We start from the raw sequence: 24,143 nt of genomic DNA, 5'->3' as shown, positions 1-24,143 counted from the left end.
ACTCATTCACAGCTGAGTCGACTGGTATCCGATGTCAAATCACGAAACCAATTCCACTGTCACCAGTGAAAGTTCCGTACGACAGCCCCAACGGTGCAACGATCCCTCAACAAAATGAGGAAAACTACCTCGGTTTGAACTTGGTTAGACGACTATCGGGGAGAATACGTGTTCCGACGAAGGCAATGCAAATGAAACTGAAAATAAAAAAGTATGTATTGGCTTCTAAATAAAAGCTCTAAGATGGGGCTCGACTAGAAACACCTGTTGTACAAAGCCTACGTAATGAGATTCAGAAATCTTTAATTGTGTCTTATGTCATTCGAAAAACTCATGATATACTTGATTCAGAAGTTTTTATAGTTCTGTCTTCGGCAAGAATGGGGGAAGCACTTCAATGAAAATGCCTGATAATAGCCGCAAGAACGAGTATCCACGCTAACGTTCCGGTGCTTAGGCTGCATTCCCGATGGAACTTTTGTGTTTGAAATGGCTGATGCAATCTCTCAGCCTGCACCAGCCCGGCAGATTTGTCGGATCTCTTGAAGCACCCCTCACCCCCACCCCACGTTTAAAGAGGCATGCACCACAATAGCATGATATAGATCAGCTAAAGGAGGCTCTGCAGCTTACCGCTAGCAGGAGCTAGTCAATAAAGTGTATCGGGAACCCCGGGGACTCGGTAATAAACCGATCACCAGAAAAATCGAGGGGCTGCGGAAACCATTTTCACTTAATCCCGAAGAGCTGGACCGTTTTCCCTACGGAACCCCCCCCCCCCCCCCCCCCCCAACAAAGTTTTCTACTTTTCACTATAAAAAAGCTAGAAAGGGTAGTCCTTTTTATGCTTATTTTTCAAGTGTTTAACGACAGATCAAGCTGCCTAAAGAAAGTGGAGGCTGGGATCTGGTCGAGTTTAAGAGAGAAAGAGTCATAGGACAATGATTTGGAAAATTACCTTCCGAAGATTGCTAAGGGTTTAGAAAATTCCACATAGTTCATATATGTACGAGTATATATATTATAATATAAGAACAATATCGGTCATGGTGCATTTTGGTATCGACCATTGCACGACCCCGAACAGCTAACATCATGTTTATAACCACGTATAGCGAAAGCATTATTCTCTTAAGGAGTTAAGCTTTAACTTTGTGGCTTATTCTAGTCTTTTACTGCAGTACAATTAAAACAATTGACATTCTTCACTTGCTCTACAATTTCATTCACCTCAATTTCAATGGAGTAATCATTGGCTAAGACCCAATATTCGGAATGATTTTTTTCTACGATTTTAGACTCACCCTTGCTTATATTGAGCTTTAGGGACACGGAATCATTCGCAAATTCTCCATATTTCTCTTAACCAAGCTTTGCCAAATTGACGCAGATTAATACAAATTATTTTTAAGCATTTATACTTCAATCATTCATCAAAGCTATTTCATGATATCTAAATAGCAAAAATTCTATTCGTGTTAGTTACCATATATATAATACTTTTAAATGAAAGCAGAAACGAGCATATTAGAAATTATGCGTTTCCAATTCATTGACTTTATTGCTCCTTTTCCTCCTCTCGATATGTAGTTTTGCTTCTCCTTTTCGAAGTGCCACCTGGAAATTAGAGCAGTAATTCTTCGCAACCATTTTCGTTTCCTGGGCCACAATACTACGTAATTATTTTAACTTATTAACAAAGTTATAGTAGGTAAAAAATGGCTTTTCGCTGTAATATATGTATATGATATTGTATAGAATTAAAGGGAATCATTGACGATTCCAACTTGTTTGGAAAACATACTTCACACGAAAAGTAACCGAAAGTCCAATCCGATGAAGTTTCCGGACATCTTCATTGGTGTAACCCTATTCCCCGCAACGTGGCGCTGGGTACCAAGTGTTTGACGTTTCGTTTTCCAATCAGTCAATAATAAGAGCACTGGGGAGGTTAGCAAGGTTTGTTAATATTATTTTTATTGCTGCGCTCAGCCCAGTTTCCTGCCGAAACATATTAATAACAGAATCATATTGCCCAGGAACATAGAACCATGGTTATCACATCAGAGGTACACCTCCCAACTGAAGAGGAGCTGACTGTCCCCGAAGTCAACATTTCTAGTGCTGCCCTTCGTGCCGGTGCATTTCACTTAGGAAAAGATTGCTTAAATGAGAACAATGTAAGTTTAATTCACCTCCAGATGCACTTATGCATTTTACACTCTGTTTTTAGTATCTCAGTCATATTACATAACTTCGGGGTCTAACCCTTAACCTACACAAAATCCGCCGAACGTCAAATCAAATGTCCTTTTTGTTTCTTTCAGGAGTTCATGTTATGCCGTGAGGAGCTGGACGATCCACGGAAATGTCTTGCGGAGGGCAAGGCAGTGACCAACTGTGCCCGGTCATTTTTCCAAAAAGTGAAGAAGAGCTGTCATGAGGAGTTCGTGCAATACGCCAACTGCTTGGACAAGAGCAGCGGAAATTTCAGCTTTGATATGTAAGAATACGTGATTTTTTTAACTTAAGGATCAATTCTTCAATGCCTTGATTCACATCTCGTTCCATATCACCCAGTTAGTGCTTCCGAATGTCAGTTTTGATAGTGTCTGGAATACGTTGCAATTGACTGTGGTCTACTTATGACTTTCGTTTGAATGTGACCAACTCTTAAGGCAGATGTTATCCATTTTTGTGCTATTACGTTTAGCTCCTAATTAACTGGAGCATGTCTTGATATTTTGAGATTTATGGTGCTTTATGGCATGATAGGCGTATCCAGCTCTTTGGAAGATCTCAACGAGCGTCTCAAATAAGATGAATTTTTGTTGGTGAAATACTGAAGCCACTTGGATAAATGCCTAAAAATGCGTTTTTAACAAAGGCTGAAGAAAAAGAAGAAGAAAAGAATAGCATTCAATATTTACTCGAGGGTCCACTGCTTTTAATATGTAGATAAGAGTCGGCATAAAATCGAGCAATTTAGCAACAAATCAATGCTCACAAGTAATTTGAATTCTGCCCTCGAAATCGTTTACACTGTGATACTGCGTACAATTAGCGTAAATGTCTGAATTTGCTCCATATCAAGACCACCCTTTCTCCCATTTAATGCGTAATATTCCTAAATTTTCCACAATTAAGCCGGCCCATCATCTTTACATGTCATTTGAAAGCTAACATAATGAGGCAACTATTATCAACTTTGCAAGTTTGTAAGTTTAAAGTGTCGAATATGAAATTTCTTTAAAATTTAAACAGTTATATCTTCGAAGTAATGATGATCTCTTCAATTGGAGAAATGTCCATTTATAAGAAATTTTATGTAGTTTCCGAAAATGGTGTCACATCTAGGATTAAATGATCGATGGGGTAGGAAATTGTGATTTTCTTAAGAAGATCACGCTTTTTGACACTATTCACGAAAAACGCTATAATTCTCTAACGGTAAAAGATAGAGTGCCCACTTCCAGGAGCAATTTTCCGCAAACAAGTACCACCATTAAAATTTGTACCCTCATAAACGATACACCCTGTACAGTTCTGAATATTGAACGACTATAAAAGACAATGAACGACGTCTTGCAGTAATGAAGGCGAAGATGTTCCATTGGACTAGTAGCGTAACATGCCATGATTACATTCAAAATGAGGATATCCGCGATCAATATGAGGTTCCACCGATCTTCTGTCTGGTACAGACCCAGACGTTTGTCTGATACAGAAACAGGCATCCAGCTGACGCAAGTTCAGACATTTGTCTGATGCCTTTATATGAAACAGACATTTGTCTGTCCGATTCAGGCACAGACATTTACCTAACACAAGCATAGAAGAAGAAGAAGAATATGGCTTGGTTTTATAATTCTTTAGACTTGAAATCCAACAGAATTCGTATCTGTATTCGTATTCGTAAATACGAATACGTTTGTATTCACTTTCGGACGTGAGAATAGAACCGTATTCGTATTCATTTGTGTAAATACGAGAATATTCACTTTTTCGAATACGAATATAAGCTACATTCGTATTCATGGAAAATCATGATATGAATTTATTCGTTTTCGGTTTTACGCTTTCCTTAAGTGAGACTACCGTGATATCACGACGTAGTCATGAATTGATGAAAGTTTCGAGCCTTGGAGTAACAGTAGCAGTAATTTTCCATGTACAGTAATTACATTCGTATCGGAAAACGAAACCTTCTTCCGGCACTCAAGCATTTTCGGCATATGCCTTTGACTTACCAGAAAAACAACGCCATTATCCACTGTAGGCATGCGGATAAAACTTGGTTTCAACAGAAATGCACCATCTGCTAACGATAACCGTACGGAGACCATCTGAGGAAGTAATGTGTGCATTATATTGGGGTGAACCAAACGTTTTTCTCCGATTTTTTATTAAAAATTTAAACAAAATTTTACAACAAACGAGAAACAATTAAATTTATCGGAAAGTTGTTCAATCCCACTGCAGTACCATTCATTGTTTTTCATCATCATCATCAACGGCGCAACAACCGGTATCCGGTCTAGGCCTGCCTTAATAAGGAACTCCAGACATCCTGGTTTTGCGTTGAGGTCCACCAATTCGATATCCCTAAAAGCTGTCTGTCATCCTGACCTACGCCATCGCTCCATCTCAGGCAGCGTCTGCCTCGTCTCCTTTTCTACCACAGATATTGCCCATATAGACTTTCCGGATGGGATCATCCTCATCCATACGGATTAAGTGACTCGCCCACCGTAACCTATTGAGCCGGATTTTATCCATAACCTAACGGTCATGGTATCGCTCATAGATTTTGTCGTTATGTAGGCTACGGAATCGTCCATCCTCATGAAGACGGCCAAAAATTCTTGGGAGGATTCTTCTCTCGAACGCGGCCAAGAGTTCGTAGTTCTTTTGCTAAGAACCGAAGTTCTGAAGGATACATAAAGACTGGCAAGGTCATAGTTTTGTATAGTAAAAGCTTTGACTCTACAGTGAGACGTCTCGAGCGAAATATTTTTTGTAAGCTGAAGTAGGCTCTGTTTGCAGGCAACAACCATGCGCGGATTTCATCGTCATAGCTGTTATCGGTTGTGATTTTCGCCCCTAATTAGGAGAAATTTTCAACGGTCTCAAAGTTGCAGTCTCCTGTCTTCATTGTTTTCGTTTGACCAGTGCGATTCGATGTTGTTCGTTCTTTTGGTTTTAGCGCCGACGTTGCCACCATATACTTCGTCTTACCTTCATTAATGTGCAGCCCAAGATCTCGCGCCGCCTGCTAGATCTGGATGAAGGTAGACTGTACATCTCGGGTTGTTCTTCCCATGATGTCGATATCGTCAGCGTAGGCCAATAGTTGGATGGACTTGAAGAGAATGGTGCCTCTCGCATTTACATCGCGAATCACTTCCTCCAGGGCCAGGTTGAAGAGGACGCATGATAGGTAGACCGTTGTTGATGTTGAATGGTCTCAAAAGTTATCCTGCTTCTTTTATCTGGCCTCGCCCATTGGTCAGGGTCAGCCTAGTCAGTCTTATCAATTTCATTGGGATACCGAATTCTCTCATGGCCATGTACAGTTTTACCCTGGCTATGCTGTGATAAGGTCGATGAAAAGATGGTGCAACTGACGTCCATGTTCCAACAGTTTTCCATCGCTTGCCGCAGAGAGAAATTCTGATCTGTTGCTGATTTGCCTGAAGTGAAGCCTCCTTGTTATGGGTCAATAATATTCTGGGCGTACATGGCTATCCGGCTAGCAAGATAGAGGAAAATATCTTTTAGATGGTACTCAGCTACGTGATACATCTATAATTGCTGCACTGCGTATGAGACAGATAATACCTCGATTTGCTGTCCCATACTTTGAGCATCAGTTGATGAACCACTTGGTGTAATTGGTCGCCTCCATATTTAACCAATTCGGCAGTAATTCTGTCGGCTCCTGGCAGTTCGAACTACTCAACCAATCGCTCCAATATGCCCATTCTGTCGGAAATCAGATTATCCTCTTTGTCTCGGCAGGATGAGCATCGAGGTGTATAAGGCTTCTGACTTGTTGATGAAACTTCCGCGCCTGGTGTGATTTCTCTCTGTACTTTTCGAGTAGGTTCTCCCAGACTTCCTTTTTCCGTCTGTGAAGTCGCCTCTCCGCTCGACGGAGTTCGTGATAAGTCTCTGCGCGTGCCCGCGTTCTTTGAGAATGCAACATTAGTCGGTATGCGGCATTCTTCCGTTCCGTAGCTAGCTTACATTCATCGTCAAACCAGCCGTTCCGACTTTTCTGGCGGCTGGGACCGAGTATCTTTGTGGCCGTATCAATGATAACGTTCTTCAGGTGGTTGTGAAGATCATTTGTTGATGCTTCATCTCCAGGAGTGAGTGAGTAAATACCTGATACAAATCAGAGCAATAAACATGAACGAGCACAGTGCTGATGATATTACCTCCCAGTGTACCGTTATACAGTTTTCCAAGCTTTCTTTTTCCATTATCGGTACTCTAATTCCTCGACCCGGAAGAGTGCATGGTGTTCAACCTGCTTCCTGACCTTCTGTCCTCCTCTTGGCCGTCACGGAATCGTTATACATACTTCCATCACAGAGAGACCGTAGTTGAAGACGGGTCCGGTACTCTGCAAGAGTAATTGTGCTGCTTTTAGTGTCCGTCGAGGCTGATCTACCGCTCCCGGGGACTTGCTTCGGCTCGTTTCGTGGCAACTGCGAGGGGGATGACCGTGTGCCGTCTGCGCATCCGGACGCTGGACAATTTTTAGAGCTCCCTGTGGGAAAAGCAAAAGAAGAGGGATTATGGCTCCTATAGCCGGGGAGTGACTCTATCTACTCGAATCCCTACTTAAGGTACATGATTACTTTTGTACGAAATGCCCTTGCAAGAGGCAAACAAAGTATTAGTAATATTGGCAAGGCTTTACAAAAAAAACCGCGAAATAACCAGAAGCCGGCAAGAGGCCAGGTCAACTGAACATTTCGGATATTAGTATTTACTTGGAGCAAGCAAGTGCCAACGAAGTAGTTGCCCCAAACAATTCCCTATGCCGCTTAAATCGATAATGTTTGCCGACATCAACATTCAGAATTTGGCCGATATGTTGTTTAGCTTTGTTAATCGAATTTACGTAAAATTTCACGCACATTTCCATGCAGTCAGCCACTGCCACTGTTGCCCCTAACGCGCCTCTATTTTATTTGTATTTATTTTTATTGTAACACGAACGACTCTTCGGGAATCTTGAGAGAGTGAGTTTCGCTCCATGGCATAGTAAGCAATGCAATTGTCGCCCTTCCTTAACGTGTGATCTATTCACTGCCATTTCCGCCTTCCGACCTAATTGCGTACGGATGCCAGACCTGCGCGTCGATCAAGTTCTCTGTTTGTAATAATATCAGATAGCGTACTCCAAGAAACAGTGCAGACAGGCGTTGCCGAAGTCTAATGCTTGGAGTGTTCGAGTGAAAGTAGAGGTCACTCTCCATATGCTACTTCCATATAGCAACACAGAAAATACACTAATACGAAACAGTCTCAACTTGATCTTGGTGTTGAGATAACTACATTTCCAGATTTTAGGTAAGGCAATGAAAGCGAATCCAGCGCTATTAATTTGTCGAGCAACATTCAGTTCCGTGCCATCGTCGGCAGACACCACGTTTCTTGGCCAAGGTTCATGGCCCGGTGAGAGAGCAAACAGATATCATCAGTGTAGTCCAGGTGTTTGAGGAAGAAAAAACTATGCGTACAAATAAGAGTTTTATTAGGAAAATTTCGTAATCAAAACATCCGTACACATTCGAAAACATGGCTTTGTTGCAACAATTATTAGCCACGTTTACCAAAAATAAGAACACAGAAAATGCACATATGAAAAACCTGAAATCAAATATAAATACGTTTCACTAACCTCTGGATATACACTTATTTACAGGTGCCGCAAGACTCAAGGTGTTTTCGATAAATGTATGAAAGATAACTTCGATATGGATCGACCAGAATACGGCTATTTTGCTAGGGCCCAGGTACAAAATGTGATGTGAAAGCAACAGTCAAAAATATTATTTAAATTTTTACCTCCCAGGTCCATCATACCAATCGTCCGGCTCCCCCAAAACCAGAAAAGAAAATTTATGCAGATGCAACTCCTGGCTTGCCAGAAGATTACCCCAAACCACCAGCAAAGTATGGTTCACGTTTCCATTGGTTGGAATAATCAGTGAGAATAGAATTCCGCAGTCCGGTTAGTTTCATTGATTTGTAAATGTAATACGAAATAAAATTTATTGAATTCAGAAAGTTGTTTCCATTTTTGTGTGGTTTTGCCAGTTAGTCACTCGCAACCGATCGAGATGAGAGCGCATGATCAACAATGAGAACGAGAAGAGCGGAAACGCTCAACACTGATAGAAAACAAGTCGGGAAACCGGAAGCTGGACGCTTCAGGTACGAAAGGTTTTGTGTATTTCTTAGTACGTAGCACGTAATATATCCATATATTATGTGAGAGTATCCACTTTCGGGTGATATTGACATTCATAGTCTTCAATTTTCAAAGAAGCAACAAATTTGAGGTATTATAACTTTGTTAGTAATAGTGCGATTTCCACCAAGCTTGGTAGGATCATGCTCTATATTCTAGCCTATATTACTGCAAAATTTCATGGTACTAGGATGAACTTAAGGGGGGTTTCTAACCAATTACAAAAAATTGTAGTAATATACTATTATTAACTTTATTTAAACAGATATCGGCATGAAAGGTATTTCGGAGCCCAGGCACCATATAGTGGCATAGATTTTTCGGTTCGGTAGTTTCTGAGAATGGCCCCCTTAAAAAAGTGATCACTTTCAACCCCCCGCGCTCCCCACTTTGAAAAGTACTAACCGAGACCTTTAATTTGATACCCCACATGACTATATTTGATGAAAAAAAATTGTACACCCCCCTTTTGCATGTATGGGGACCCCCCCTTAAATTCGACCTTAAAGGATGTAATTCGCTGTATGCGTGAGCGTTCACAGTTCCCACCTTTCTACCAAATTTGGTGTCAATCGCTATAACCGTCTCCGAGAAAAATGCGTGTGACGGGCAGACAGACAGACAGTAAACCGATTTTAATAAGGTTTTGTGTTTACACAAAACCTTAAAAAGCAGCTCGGGACGTAAGTTATAATCGACTAACATTAAAAGATTGCGAAAAATTCCTAATCGCTACCTCAACCTGAAGTTATAACTTCTTTTCCAAATTCAAAGTGAAATATACGTATATATTTCCTGTTCACTTATCTGTGAAGTATAGCGCATCCATATAGTCTCTTTCTTTATTAAATTCTCCATGAAACCATACTTCAGTTTCATTTTCATTATACTTAGCCCTATGCAAGGAGAATTCGATCCGCACCATGAAGCCGCAACTTTTGACTCCAGTTCGTCTATTATAAGAATGCCTTGATCAAATTACCTCCAATCGGCCGCCCTAGTATTTTTAAAGGGTGTAGAAAGCTCTACTATTTAAATGGAAGAGAATCAAACTGTCGTGCAAGAAATACCCACGGTTCCTTGATCTTTGCTTTTCTCCAAAACTTCGGTTGGCATTCAATGCGTCACTGCTGCACTTCTGCTACCGAAATTTAGTGAAAGAAGGAGGTTTCTGAGTTAACAAAACTGAAAGACTAAACAAACGGACAATGAGTTCAAGGTAACTCAGGAGATCCACAAGAGGGACTACTGAAGATCTAGGGGAAACTCATGCGCAAGAAACGTTTACACTGCACCAATTGAGGAGTGGCATTTACGGAATGGAATTCCTGCGGGCCCGAAATATAAATTTCAATTAAACGAACGGATAATAGAGGGCCCGCTGAATTTTCACCCGGGGCTCGGGGCCCGAGGTAATCTCGTCTTGCACGGATTACAAGAGCCCATGGGAACTGCCTAAGAAGCACACTCAGTGTATCTAAAACAGTGTCTTAGTGTTCACTCGTTAGTGGGATATAGGGCATCCACACAGTCAGAATGTGTTTCAGTTGCATTATCATCACACTCAACGCTATGCAAGTGATAAGCCCACGGCAACAAGACTAACACAGACACCCATGACCATTGATTTTCGAACCCAGGCTGAGACTCTACCCCTTCAACCATCGTACCGTCAAAACAAGATAAAATCCCACTAGTCTGCGGGAAAAAGACCAAAAACCTAAAGAACATGGGAAAGAGAAGGAGAAACGCTGTTCAAGAAAGCATAGAATGTCATATGGAAATCAGGTTGATACCTCAACCACTCTGAGGTAGCCCCCTACGAAACGGTGGCAGAGGTTACAATAATAAGTGAACCTTGCCGAATTCAAAGCAGCAATCTATGAGTCAAGGATGTATCAAGTGTAGCGGCAATTCTGGCTTGTAGTGGGCAAACTATACAGGAAGCAATAATGTATTTAAGCGTGGGATTTGTAAGAGCCAAAATCAACGAAATATACATCCATGGTTACTGTATGCTCCTCTCAGTCTAACGTCAAAACAATTTATATAATGTGGGCCTTCGATGGGAATACGTTCGCTAAGACCTTATTAGCCAGGCGTTTGTAGATAGAAATTCTGGGAAAACCATGCGGACCCCCTGCGAAATTGGACAATCAACCTAATGTTGACAAAGAATCTATTCTCGAACCTCTGGGAAAAGCATTCCCGACGAACCCTTAACCTGACTGTTAAAGCCATTCTCAAAGCATTTGCTGGAACCTCCGAAGCATGTACGTTAGAAAGAACACTTACCGCGCGATGAAAAAACAAAGCCTAATTCTTCTACCGAAGTCCAATAAGAAACAGAGAATTTAATAAAATAAAATGCAATTGAATTTTTCCTGAAACGGGATAAATTATTTATTAGTGTATACGTATTTCAAGCACAGGTTGTGCCCTTCTTCAGTACCTGATCACCTAAGATAATAATTCCTAATCTAGGCTATAAGTATTAAAATTTAGCATTTGGATCTTATAATTGCTACCCGATTTGGCACAGGGCCGATTGGTGGTCAAAGGGTAGTATAGGTCTCAGTACGAAACGTAGATTGGTATCCATAAAACCTGGGAAACGCCTGCTGAACCAACACCAACAGCTCTACTACCAAACCCTATCTCCACCTCCACGTGGCGACCGCTGCAGACGGAGAAGGATGAAGGTCAGTCTCCCGCGCCTAAAAACAGGACAAATTGTGCCAAATGGTCCTCCAGGTTGGGGGTTGGGTAGGGCTGACAACCCTACACGGAAAACCGAAGTTACGAAGCCAAAACAGGAGCCTCGGACTGGACGGATTACACAACGATGAACTCGGCAACGACAAAGGAATAACGATTTGCGCACTTTCTCATGGAACGTGCGCTCCCTCTATAGACATAGTGCTGCTAAACAGCTAGCCGACACCCTGTCCCAATATACGGCTGATGTAACAGCGTTACAGGAGATGCGTTGAACAGGGGCCGGTTTCCTGGAGAAGAGTTGCTACACCATATATTATACACCATATATTAGTGGCCATCCACTAAACCATGTGCTCGGAGTAGGTTTCTTAGTCAGCCAAAAAATGAAGCGTCGTCAATCATAAGGGAACGGCTATGCACTCTGCGTTTGCGAGGCAAATTTAGAAATATAAGCCTCATTAACGTTCACGCCCTTACAGAGCCGGTGAAGGATACCTTCTATGAAGCAGTAGAACGAACCCTCGAAGCCTGTCCCAGATATGATATCAAAATCATACTTCGGGGTTTAACAGCCAAGTTGGGATGCAACCCGTATTCAGGCGATACGTTGGCTCTCATAGCTTACACCAAAATACAAATTATAACGGACTGCGGATCATTCAATTAACAGTGTCACACGAAATGGTTGTTGGAACTACCTGGTATGCGCAGAAAGCGGTCCACAAACTTACGTGGGCTTCTCCAGATGGGGCCACTTTCAACCAAATTCACCACGTGTTGATCGAACGCTGCCACTTCTCAGCCTTGATGAATGTCAGAACATATAGGGGGGTCAATATAGACTCGGATCACTATCTCGTTGGGATGGTGCTCCGAGCTCGAATAACAACACCACCCAGAATTCCCTCTGACAAACAGGGGAGAATTAACACTGAAGCCATTCACAACACAGCCTTCCGCAGCACCTATAAGAGGGAAATGGATGCCGCAATAACCGCAGTGAACAGAGATTTTGGAAATGAAGCATCAATAAATGATCTTCACAATCACTTGAAGAACGTTATCATAAATACGGCCATAAACATACTTGGCCCCAGCCGCAAAAAGAGTCGGAACGGCTGGTTTGACGATGAATGTAAGCTAGCGAGGGAACGAAAGAATGCTGCATACCGGAGAATGCCGCATTCTCAAAGAACGCGGGCACTCGCAGAGACTTATCACGAACTCCGTCGAGCGGAGAAGCGACTTCACAGACGGAAAAAGGAAGCCTGGGAGAACCAACAGGTCTGTGAACTAGAAAAGTACAGGGAGCAACCGCACCAGGCGCGGAAGTTTTACCAACAAGTCAGCAGGATGAAGCCTTATACACCTCGATGCTCATCCTGCCGAGACAAAGAGGGAAATCTGATTTCCGACAGAATGGGCATATTAGAGCGATGGGTTGAGTACTTTGATGAGCTACTTAACAACCAGAACATCGGCGAGTTGGAGGTCCCGCCAACTGAAGACGACGGACAAATACTGCCACCACCAAGTTTAGGAGAAACAGTCCGTGCAATTCATCGGCTAAAAAATCATAAGTCGCCAGGAGCCGATGGAATTACAGCCGAATTGGTTAAATATGGAGGCGACCAGTTACACCAAGTGGTTCATCAACTTGTGCTCAAGGTATGGGACAACGAATCAATGCCTGACGATTGGCAGCGAGGCATAATCTGTCTCATACATAAAAAGGGAGATATTACACAGTGCAGCAATTATAGAGGTATCACGTTGCTGAGTACCATCTATAAGATATTCTCCACTATCTTGCTAGGCCGGATAGCCCCATACGCCCAGAACATCATTGGCCCATACCAAAGAGGCTTCACTCCAGGCAAATCAGCAACAGATCAGATTTTCTCTCTGCGGCAGGCGATGGAAAAACTGTTGGAATATGGACAACAGTTGCACCATCTGTCCATCGACTTTAAAGCCGCCTATGATAGCATAGCCAGGGTAAAACTGTACACGGCCATGAGAGAATTCGGTATCCCGACGAAATTAATAAGACTGACTAGGCTGACCCTGACCAATGTGCGAGGCCAGATAAAAGCAGCAGGATCACTCTCAAGACCATTCGACATCAACAACGGTCTACGACAAGGGGATGCGCTATCATGCGTCCTCTTTAACCTGGCCCTCGAGAAGGTGATCCGTGATGCTGAGGTGAATGCAAGAGGTACGATCCTCTTCAAGTCCACCCAACTACTGGCCTATGCTGACGATATCGACATCATGGGAAGAACCACCCGAGACGTTCAAACTGCCTTCATCCAGATCGAGCAGGCGGCGCGAGATCTTGGGCTGCACATCAATGAAGGCAAGACAATATACATGGTGGCAACGTCAGCACCGAAGACGAATCAACCAACAACATCAAGCCGCACTGGTCAAACACAAGCACGAACAAGAATAAGGATAGGGGAATACAACTTTGAGACCGTTGACAATTTCTCCTATCTAGGGTCGAAAATCACAACCGATAACAACTACGATGATGAAATCCGCGCACGGTTGTTGTCAGCCAACAGAGCCTACTTCAGCTTACAAAGACTGTTCCGCTCGAAACGTCTCACCATAGGGTCAAAGCTCTTACTGTACAAGACTATGATCTTGCCAGTCCTCATGTATTCCTCGGAAACTTGGGTTCTTAGCAAGAAAAATTGCGAACTCTTGGCCGCGTTCGAGAGAAGAATCATCCGAAGAATTTTTGGCCCCCTACATGAGGATGGACGATTCCGTAGCCTACACAATGACGAAATCTATGAGCGATACCATGACCGTCCGGTTGTGGATAAAATCCGGCTCAATAGGTTACGGTGGGCGGGTCACTTAATCCGTATGGATGAAGATGATCCCACCCGGAAAGTCTATAAGGGCAATATCTATGGTAGGAAAAGAAGACGAGGCAGACCCTGCCTAAGATGGAGCGATGGCGTGGGCCAGGACGCCAGACAGCTTTTAGGGATATCGAATTGGTGGACCTCGGCGCAAAACCGGGATGTCTGGAGTTCCTTATTAAGGCAGGCCTAGACCGGATACCGGTTGTTGCGCCGTTGATGATGATGATTAAGGTAGTTTCCTCAATCTAGTTGAGACTGAGAAATTTATGAACAGGTTGGAACTCATCTCAAATAATCGCTTTTTCTGCCTTCCAGATTCCCCTAATATTCATACAAAATTACGTATAAAATACACTTCCAAATGGAACACAAAAGATCTCAATTTTACTGTACTGTCTTTGTGTATTCTCTTCGCATAACGCGCTTTATTGTCAACTTAATGCTGAATTCACGACATTATTGTGATGACTCTAAAGGTTTCGGCTGTTAGCTAACAAATGATGCTGCGATCATATGGAAACCGGTTTATTACATGTTCCTTATCTCATAGGTATGTGAAATAACCACTCATACATAATCTCAAAACAGTCACATCATTCCATTCAACGCTTCATAACACTATGGAAATGTTAAGCTTGGAGCCGTCTCGCTGCATCATCGGACTCATATGTTTACCCATTTGGCAATACTTTCCAACCAGCTTGCGTGACAAAACGACAAACTATTTTTATCACAGCTTGCGCGGTCCCAGCTATATGTACACTGGAATAGTGGATTCTCCCATTCTGTGTTCTCAAGGCTATCGAGAGGCGACAAATCAAAATATAAACAATGCCCGCTTGTTATTTTGAGAAGCTTGGAAGCTGCTCGGGGAGACAGAATTTATCTTAAAACCTGATAAACTGAGCTTGAAGGGCAACCTGGTCTCGTTCTTTCGAAATTTCCGTTCTTCTCAGTGGGTCTTTATGAAGCAAGCTCGGGATCTGAAGCAGCTTTTCTCCAATCTTTTTTTATCAATGAATTTAGATAAATAAATGAATGGAAGGTGAGCAAACTTGTTCGAACAAGCGCTGGATCTTTCAAGTTCATGACGCAGACCCGGTTGCAGACCAGCTTGTGTGCAACTCAGAATAATTTTGAAGAGTGTGATGACATTGTGGCATCAATTAAAAGATAATTGATAATGAGTCCATTAGCCAACTCCGTGGCCCAGAATCGGGGCTCGTTTGAATCTGATACTCCCATTACCTCCGCTTCGTGGAAGAAATCCAAAACTGGCTGCAGCCGCCTGGGCCGCTTCACACATTTATTAGACTCTCCCAGCTTTGTTGCTAATCGCACAAAACGTTTGTACTTATCCGAGCCATACTATTACTTTGGGTTTTTTTGCTTTTTCTTGTATAAGTGCAGCATTGGTACCGACTGGTACAGCGGACCCCGGGTTTTGTGATAGACGATGCTGCGGAGCCACATCTGCGAGCAGAGCAGAGGCAAAATGACGAATATCTGCGGATAATCTCGTTACAAGTGTCTTGATTGTTGCTGCACGGGGAAGACTATGTTGAATGGAAGCTTACAAAATTTCCACAATTTCAATGGTTTTTTCCGGGCGACGTGCAGAGGGAGCGATTCTCAGAATTGTGTTTTGTCGCTGGCATTATTTGGTTTTTATTTAAATTTCAATTGAAAAGGTGACGATTAAACGTAATGAATATGCGACAGAGATAAATTACCTGTGGGTATAGCACGAGGGGCTTATTGCTAATGACCGTCTCGTTTCGATCAGGTTTTCAATCACGCTGCAAGTGCAGAATAGATGACGACATGCTTCTCAGCACTGCGACTAGAATGCAGAAAGTTAATGCGCTATCTTATTCTGGTCGTCGTGTTTAATAGCAAACATGGAGCAAATTCGAGATAAAAAGCCAGGCAAGTATCTACGCGGCAAATTCTTATCTGCAGGAGGCGGAATTAACACAACCAAATTAGCGTGATTGCCTTCCGATGTTGCAGCTTCGTGCGCAGTTTTACATAACAAAAATATGCACAGAATATAAGTCTACCGGCCACGAAGCCGTTGGGAATTTCCAATGTAAAAACAACTCGTGCTTATCTTGCTATCGCAAATTAAAAAATCTGTAAATTGATTTGCGTAGCTTCTACAATCAACTTAGAAGCAAAATTGTATTTGAAATGCTTTTCAATTAACTGAATCATTAGCTTTTCTATGTTTTTCGATAAACCCAACTTCAACTGGAAAGGGTAGGTGCCATTGGGAATATTCCTAGAAGCTTCCAGCATTCTTCCACCACTGTTGTGCACTATTTAGTTTGCCGTACGTCGACGAAATCCTTCCTTTGTTATTGTCTCAGATCATAATACCCCGTTTGCACAAGGCAAACGTGAGTCGACAAAAGGGTTATAATTTTTCGACTATCAGTCGCGATCACTTTCCATATAGCAGCTCAGAGAGAACATTGGCACGGAACAGCCTTAACATGTCGTTGGTGCTGAAACAACTACATTCCGATATTTGCGATAAAACAGGAGGAGGATTTAGCGCTGTTAATGCATCGAGCGGTCAAAGGGTAGTATAAGCCCCAGGGCGAAACGTGGCTTGGTACCCACGATGGAGCATAAACCCTGGGAAAAGCCTGCTGAACCAACACCAACAGCTCTACTATCAAACCCTATCTCCACCTCCATGTGGTGATCGCTGGGAGTTCTTTCTTTCTGAAAAACTGCAGACGAAGAAGGATGAAGGCGATACTCCCGCGCCTAAAAACGGGACAAAATGTACCAACTGGTCCTCCTGGTTGGGGATTGGGTAGAGCTGACAACCCTACACGGAAAACCAAAGTTACGAAGACACGGAAGGAGCCTCGGACAGGATGGATTTCAAAGCAACGAACCCGGCAACGCCAACGAAATAATGATTTACCCATTTCCTCATGGAACTTGCGCTCCCTATACAGACCGAATGTTGCTGAGCAGCTAGCCGATACCCTGTCCCAATATAAGGTTGTCGTAACAGCGTTGCAAGAGATGCGCTAGACCGGTTTCCTGGAAAAGAACTGCTACACCATATACTACAGTAGCCACCCAGTAACCCATGTGCTCGGAGTAGATTTCTTAGTCAGCCAAAAGAATGAAACCTGCTGTTATCGGCTTTGAAAATATAAGCGAAACGCTATGCAATCTGCGTTTGCGAAGCAAGTTTAGAAATATAAGCCTCATAAACGTTCACGCCCTACAGAGTCGGAGAAGGACACTTTCTACGAGGCAGTTGAGCGGACCCTCGAAGCCTGTCCCAAGTAAATCATACTTGGAGATTTGAACAGTCAAGTAGAGACGGAGCCCGTATTCAGGCGATACGTCGGCTCCCTTAGCTCACATAGGGATATCAATGATAACGGGCTACGGATTATTCAGTTAGCAGTATCACACGAAATGGTTGTTGGAAGTACCTGGTTTCGGTGAAAAACGATCCACAAACATACGTGTGCCTCTCCAGATGGGACCACTTTCAACCAAATTGACCACGTGTTGATTGAACACCGCCAATTCTCAACCTTGATGAATGTAAGAACATATAGGGGGGCTAGTACAGACTCGAACTTCTGACAACCAGGTGAGGGTTAATACTGAAGCCATTTACAACACAGCCCTCCGTAACATCTATAAGGGGGAAATGGATGCCACAATAACCGCAGCTAATAGAGATCCTGAAGATGAAGCATCAACAAATGATGTTCACAACCACCTGAAGAACGTTATCATAAATACGCCCACAAACATACTTGGCCCCAGTCGCAAGAAAAGTCGGAATAGTTGGTTTGACGATGAGTGATGAATGAGTTAGCAATGGAGTGGAAGAATGCTGCATACCGAGTGACGTTACATTCTCAAAGGACGCGGGCATGTGCAGAGACTTATCATGAACTCCGGCGAGCGGAGAAGCGACTTCACAGACGGAAAAAGGAAGCCTGGCAGAACCAACAGGTCTGTGAAATTGAAAAGTACATGGAGCAACCGCACTAGGCGTGGAAGTTTTACCAACAAGGCAACAGGACGAAGCCTTACACATCTCGATGTTCATCCTGCCGGGACTGGGCATATTGAAGTGATGGGTTGAGTACTTTGATGAGCTATTGAACAATCAGAAGATCGGTTAGTTGGAGTTCCCGCCAACTGAAGAAGATGCACAAATACTGCCGCCACCAAGTATAGAAGAAACAGTCCGTGCAATTCATCGGCTTAAAAAACAAAAGCCGCCAGGAGCCGATGGAATTACAGCCCAATTGGTTAAATATGGAGGCCAATTACACTAAGTGGTTCATCAACTCGTGCCCAAAGTATGGGATAGCGAATCAATGTCTGACGACTGGCAAAGAGGCATTATCTGTCTCATACATAAAAAAGAAGATATCACGTAGTGCAGCAATTATAGAGATATTCTTCGCTATCTTGCTAGGCCGGATAGTATATATGCCCGGAACATCATTAGCCCATACTAAAGAGGCGTATCCGGATGGCTCAAGTGGTTAGAGCACTGGGCTGTCGTAGCGGAAGGTCGCGGTTCAAATCTCACCGGTGGCAGCGAGATTTGTTATCGTGACTGGATGCCGGATACCAGTCGTCTCAGCTGTAAATGAGTACCTGAGTAAAATCAGGGTAATAATTTCGGGCGAGCGCAATGTTGACCACATTGCCTACTACAGTGCACTGTAGTGTACCGTTATAGTCTTGAATGAAGTGCTCTAACACACTTCAAGGCCCTGATCCAATATGGATTCTTGCGCCAACGATTATTATTATTATAAAGAGGCTTCATTCCAGGCAAATTAGCAACAGGTCAGATTTTCTCTCTGCGGCAACCGATGGAAAAACTATTGGAATATGAGCATCAGTTGCACCATCTCCTCATCGACTTTAAAGCCGCCTATGATAGAATAGCCAGGGTAAAACTGTACACGGCCATAAGAGAGTTCGGTATCCCGACGAAATTGATAAGACTCCCTAGGTTGACCCTGACCAATGTGCGAGGCCAGAGAAAAGTAGCAGGATCACTTTCAAGACCATTGGATATCAACAACGGTCTACGACAAGGGGATGCCCTATCATGCGTCCTCCTTAACCTGACCCTGGAGAAAGTGTTCCGTGATGCTGAGGTAAATGCGAGGAATACGATCTTCTTTAAGTCCATCCAACTACTGGCCTATGCTGACGATATCGACATCATGAGAAGCACAACCCGAGACGTACAAATTGCCTTCATCCAATCGAGCAAGCGGCGCAAGATTTTGGCCTGCATATCAATGAAGGCAAGACAAAATATATGGTGGCAACGTCAGCACCGAAAACCAACCAACCGACAAGATCAAACTGGGAAGAATAAAGATAGGAGACTTCAACTTTGAGACCGTTGATAATTTCTCCTATCTGGAGCCAAAAATCACAACCGATAACAGCTACGACAATGAAATCCGCGCACGGCTGTTGGCAGCCAACAGAGCCTATTTCAGCTTACAAAAACTATTCCGCTCGAAATGTCTCACCATAGGGTCAAAGCTCTTAATGAACAAGACTATGATCATGCCAGTCCTTATGTATTCGTCGGAGACTTGGGTTCTTAGCAAGAAGAATTGCGAACTCTTGGTCGCGTTCGAGAGAAGAATCCTCCGAAGAATTTTTGACCCCTTACATGAGGATGGACGATTCCGTAGCCTGCATAACGACGAAATCTATGAGCGATACCATGACCGTCGTGGATAAAATCCGGCTCAATAGGTTACGGTGGGCGGGTCACTTAATCCGTAGGGTTATAATTTTTCGACTATCAGTCGCGATCACTTGCCATTCCGCAGAGAGAACATTGGCACGGAACAGGCTTAATATGTTGTTGGTGCTGAAACACCTACATTTCGACATTTGCGATAGAACAGGAGGAGGATCTGGCGCTGTTAATGCATCGAGCGACATACAGTTCGGTGCCTCTATACGGAGATACAACAGAGATATACCTGCTGAGGTTAAAATCTTGCCCATGGAAAAGCACCTGTCCACGGACAGCAAACTGCCTTCGGGCAAACCGATTCGACACTTGTCTAATGAAAATTCCATCCGAATATCACGGCAGAACATTTTTACTATTCGCAACAGACTTCTAAGATCGTCGTCAGTACCAGCATACAACTCGATGTCATCTAAGTACATCAAGCGTGTCAGTTCGCACTTAGCACGTAAGTAATGTAAAACCATGTCTTCTAGCATCAATCAGTAGTCATGAAAGAGGGTTCAGTGCCATGCAAAACCAAAGGGGACTCAACGAATCCCCCTGGAAGACGCCCCTCCGTATACGGATGGGCTCTGAGGTATTAGTACCCTCAGATGTACGCACAGTTAAGGTAGTATGCTACCCTTCCAAATTTATTACTTTCGGATCAATGCGATACAGATATAGAATATGGATTAGCCGGGTATGCGGGACGCTGTCGACAGCCTTGACAACTAGAGAGGTTTCTTTGGCCTCTAGTTGCTCAACCTACAACTCCAGAGTCGATATTGAGTTGCTCTTTGCAAGCCCTTGACCCAACTCGGCATCACTTCTGCTACTCGGACAGAATGTTATTGGGCTCCTCTAATAATGCACGTTATGAATTTGTAGAGGGTTGATAAGCAAGTAATTGGTTTTATGTGTGCGGGGTTCTGCACCGTGTCCTTGTTAGGGATAAAGTAGGTAATCCCCGCAGTGAGGTATAGTGGAAATTCTGCTGTGTGCCAACCGACTGTACTGCCTGGACGCTCTGTTGGGATTTGTTGAGAGATCTGAAAAAGCTCCGCTTGTTCCTCGCGTATGTTGCATTATAGACACGTCTGAAGTAACTTTCGCCATACCGTCGTAACCGACTGAATACTGCAGAAAGTTTCCAGTGTTCAGAATTTCAACTACAAGTGTCTCACTGGGGATGGCATAGTTTCTGTAAACCCTCTGCACTTTATTTCAAACCCGTCTGCTGGCACTGTCAGTGCTGATTTGAATCAGCCTAGCAATGTCCTGCTTTAGTGAGTCCCGCCGAGAGATGGAGATGCATAGAGACTGGGAATACCTGGTCTATGCAAAGGATCCATTTCCAAGAATACACGCTCTTTGAAATTCGTCTCGAACCTCAGCTAGACGGTGGAGAAGAGTACTTCGGCAAATACTGAAACTGTTGCCTTCTGCTGCCGCCGCCTCTGCCCCATCGACTCTTGGTCACCAGTTTCCGCGATGACCTCAAGTCGAACACGCTCCCTGATGTTGGCCGGGGCTGTGCCGTTGCGAGTTACAAAGCAGTATTGGTCTGCGACTCGCTCCACAGTCACGTGCGCGAATTGCGGGAAACGCTCGATGAATCTCTGGTGCAAGAGGGGCAGTAAGATGTTGTACCCGTACCCGCCGTTATTTCGTAGTATCGTAGTAAGAGCGGATGAAGAGGTTCATTTCCTCAGTCCACTTTAGCCGCTGCCTACGCGAACCTGGTGAAGTGGTCGCCACAGATTGTGGCGAAACAGCTGCAGCAGGCGCAGCAATGATCCTGGTCGTCGTGGCGCCTAGACGTCGAACCGTTCCACGACTAGCGGTTTCGACGCCGTGCTGTCTATTACGGGAGCCCGACCCAGTCACCAAGTCAAACGACTCCCGCCGGTTATTCGTACCGGATCTTTTCCTTATTCTCATTAGATGGATTTGTATTTTATACCTAACTGTCAGGTGTGCTGATAGTTTCCTCAGCGAGTAATCTGCTAGACTTCAAAGTTCCTGCACTTTTCTCATCTACCCCCTCAGATGCTACGGTGCCATACAGCCATTTAGACTGAAGCTAACCATCACTCCTCCTTCCACAACCGGGCTTGTGACTGCCTACGGTATATTTATTTATTTAATTTAACGGACAACAAACAGAGTAAACTCCAATTATTATACTAACTGTCCTCAGGAGGAGGAGAAAGCAATAATCTTATCCTATGCTTAAAGCTACTTAAAGTAGAGAAGTTAAAAGGACCAAGCTGTTCTGCATTGTAATTTCGGCAAAGTCTAGGAATCAGGGAATGAAAGTAGACTTCGAGCTCTGCGGAAGGCACGTTGAAAATGTCTGCACTACGTGTGTTATAAGACGCAGGACGGCAGGTGATGTCGTCAGCGGCGGAGCAGTCCATCAGACCCAAGGAAAGTTTAAAAAATGTGCATAGATCCAGATAGGATCTACGCTGTTGTAGGAAAGGAAGGTTCAGAAAGCGGAGGCGGGAGGGGTAGTCCCCACGAGGGAAGCTTTTCTTAAAGAAGAGGGAAAGGGTGAATTTACGTTGCACATTTTCAAGTGCAAGACAATTATAGTTACGGGAGGGTGACCAAATCACGGAGCAATACTCGAAGGTATTCCTCACAAGGGAATTGAAGAGAGCTAAGGAGGGTTGGATGGAGTCAAAATCAGAGGAGGAGCGAAGTATAAAGCCTGACAATTTTGCTGCTCGATTGATGACATCGAGGCAATGGGTGTCAAAGCGGAGCTTATTGTCGAAAGTGACTCCGAGGTCTTGAGTGGAATTTAAGCAGAATAAGGAACGCCCGTTGAGAGAGTAGCAGAAAGACTTGGGTGAGGATTTTAAGGGAGTAGCAAATAGAGTAACACTTTCTGACGTTTAGCGCTAAACCATTAGTCGAGCACCAGCGAACCAGGGTGTCCAGATTAGATTGAAGGGAAACACAATCCATAGACGACGATATAGCGGAAAACAAGTTAAGGTCGTCTGTATAGAGCAAACAGGGATAAGTAAGGAGGGGAGGAAGGTCGTTAATAAAAAATAAAAATAACAAAGGACCCAGAATAGATCCCTGTGGGACGCCAGAGGAGGCGGAGAAGGAGCGGGAAGTACAGCCATCAAAAGAGACGCGCCAGGATCAGTTGGAAAGGTAAGAGGCAAGTCATAATACAAGTGGTATGGGAACGTATCTTGTGATTTACAGTGTCGAAGGCTTTAGCGAAGTCAGTGTAAATGGTATGCACTTTTTGCCGTGAATTTAGACATTTGGCGACAAAGTTGATCAAGTCAAACAGGTTGGAGGCAGTGGACCTACGTTTTACTCTTTCACTATGTGTTGGTCAAAGTGGGCGGACAACCAGTCGCTGACATATCTTTCCAGGATTTCGGAACAGGAGGAGAGAATGGAAATGGGGCGGTAATTCTCGGCAAGCGTACGATCGCCACTTTTGTGTATGGGGATGATGAGAGCCTCTTTCCACAAGCCGGGAAAATGATTCTCTTCAAGGCTTTTGTTGAAAATAAGAGATAAGGGAAGGGAGATGGACCAGTTTTGAGCAAAAAGAGGTTTGGAAGACCATCGTAGCCAGGTCCGACAAAGGTATCAAGTTTGCCAATGAAGTACTCGACAAGGATAGGGGTGAGAAGGGGAATGGTAGACGATGCGGGGCAGACCACATCCACTATCGGTAGGGATTCTTAGGAAGAAGGGGAGCATGGACTGACGGAAAGTAGCAGAGTAAATCACAAGATAGTTGGGGGGAGTTCGCTGAGAAGCCAGAGAATTTAATGGACGGAGGGGATAACTGGGCAGCGCAGTGGAAGTTGTGAATGTGGGACCAGAAAAGTTTCAGGTTTCCGCGCTTTAGTGAATCTTCCACATTGTTCAATTGTCGTTTCTGGACTTACGTATTAAGGATTTGACCGAGGAATGTAGAGATTTGAAAAAAACTAAGTCAGCGTCGTTTCTAGAAGACAGGAACTTCTTCCTCACAGCCTGTTTTAGACGTAGATTTTTGTGAACTTCAGTGGTGAACCAGACGGGGTAAGAGCGTAAGCACTTAGGAGAGGAGGGAACGTAACAAGGAAAATCAGATTAAATGGTATAGAAAGTGTTGAGTGCTTGGTCATACGTAAATGGAGAGAGGAGGGGGAGCCAGTTGATTGACGTCAGGGCTGAGTTCCAATAACGCACGTTGTATTTAATACAAAAATACATCCAAATGCCCTCGCGAATAAAGTAC

General features: G+C 43.7%; 1 protein-coding gene across 2 annotated transcripts; it reads left to right on the top strand.

The window, feature by feature from the left end:
* Positions 1-1,867: 1,867 nt before the first annotated feature.
* LOC119657966 (NADH dehydrogenase [ubiquinone] 1 alpha subcomplex subunit 8) lies at positions 1,868-8,307 on the top strand. Of its 2 annotated transcripts, none has more exons than XM_038065184.1 (5): positions 1,868-1,959; positions 2,040-2,180; positions 2,328-2,503; positions 7,943-8,033; positions 8,093-8,307. In XM_038065184.1, exons 2-5 carry the CDS (start codon positions 2,052-2,054, stop codon positions 8,222-8,224), a joined length of 528 nt encoding a protein of 175 aa, XP_037921112.1. In that variant the 5' UTR covers positions 1,868-1,959; positions 2,040-2,051; the 3' UTR covers positions 8,225-8,307. The 2 variants fall into 2 exon arrangements, with proteins under 2 accessions (XP_037921112.1, XP_037921103.1); XM_038065175.1 differs by having other exon boundaries at positions 1,870-1,950; positions 8,093-8,232.
* Positions 8,308-24,143: the final 15,836 nt, after the last annotated feature.

This window comes from Hermetia illucens, chromosome 1 (genome assembly GCF_905115235.1).
Source record: "Hermetia illucens chromosome 1, iHerIll2.2.curated.20191125, whole genome shotgun sequence".
In the NCBI taxonomy this organism is placed as follows: Eukaryota; Metazoa; Arthropoda; class Insecta; order Diptera; family Stratiomyidae; genus Hermetia; species Hermetia illucens.
The sequence above is the reverse complement of the archived record's forward strand: the minus strand, read 5'-3'. Positions and strand labels throughout refer to the sequence as shown.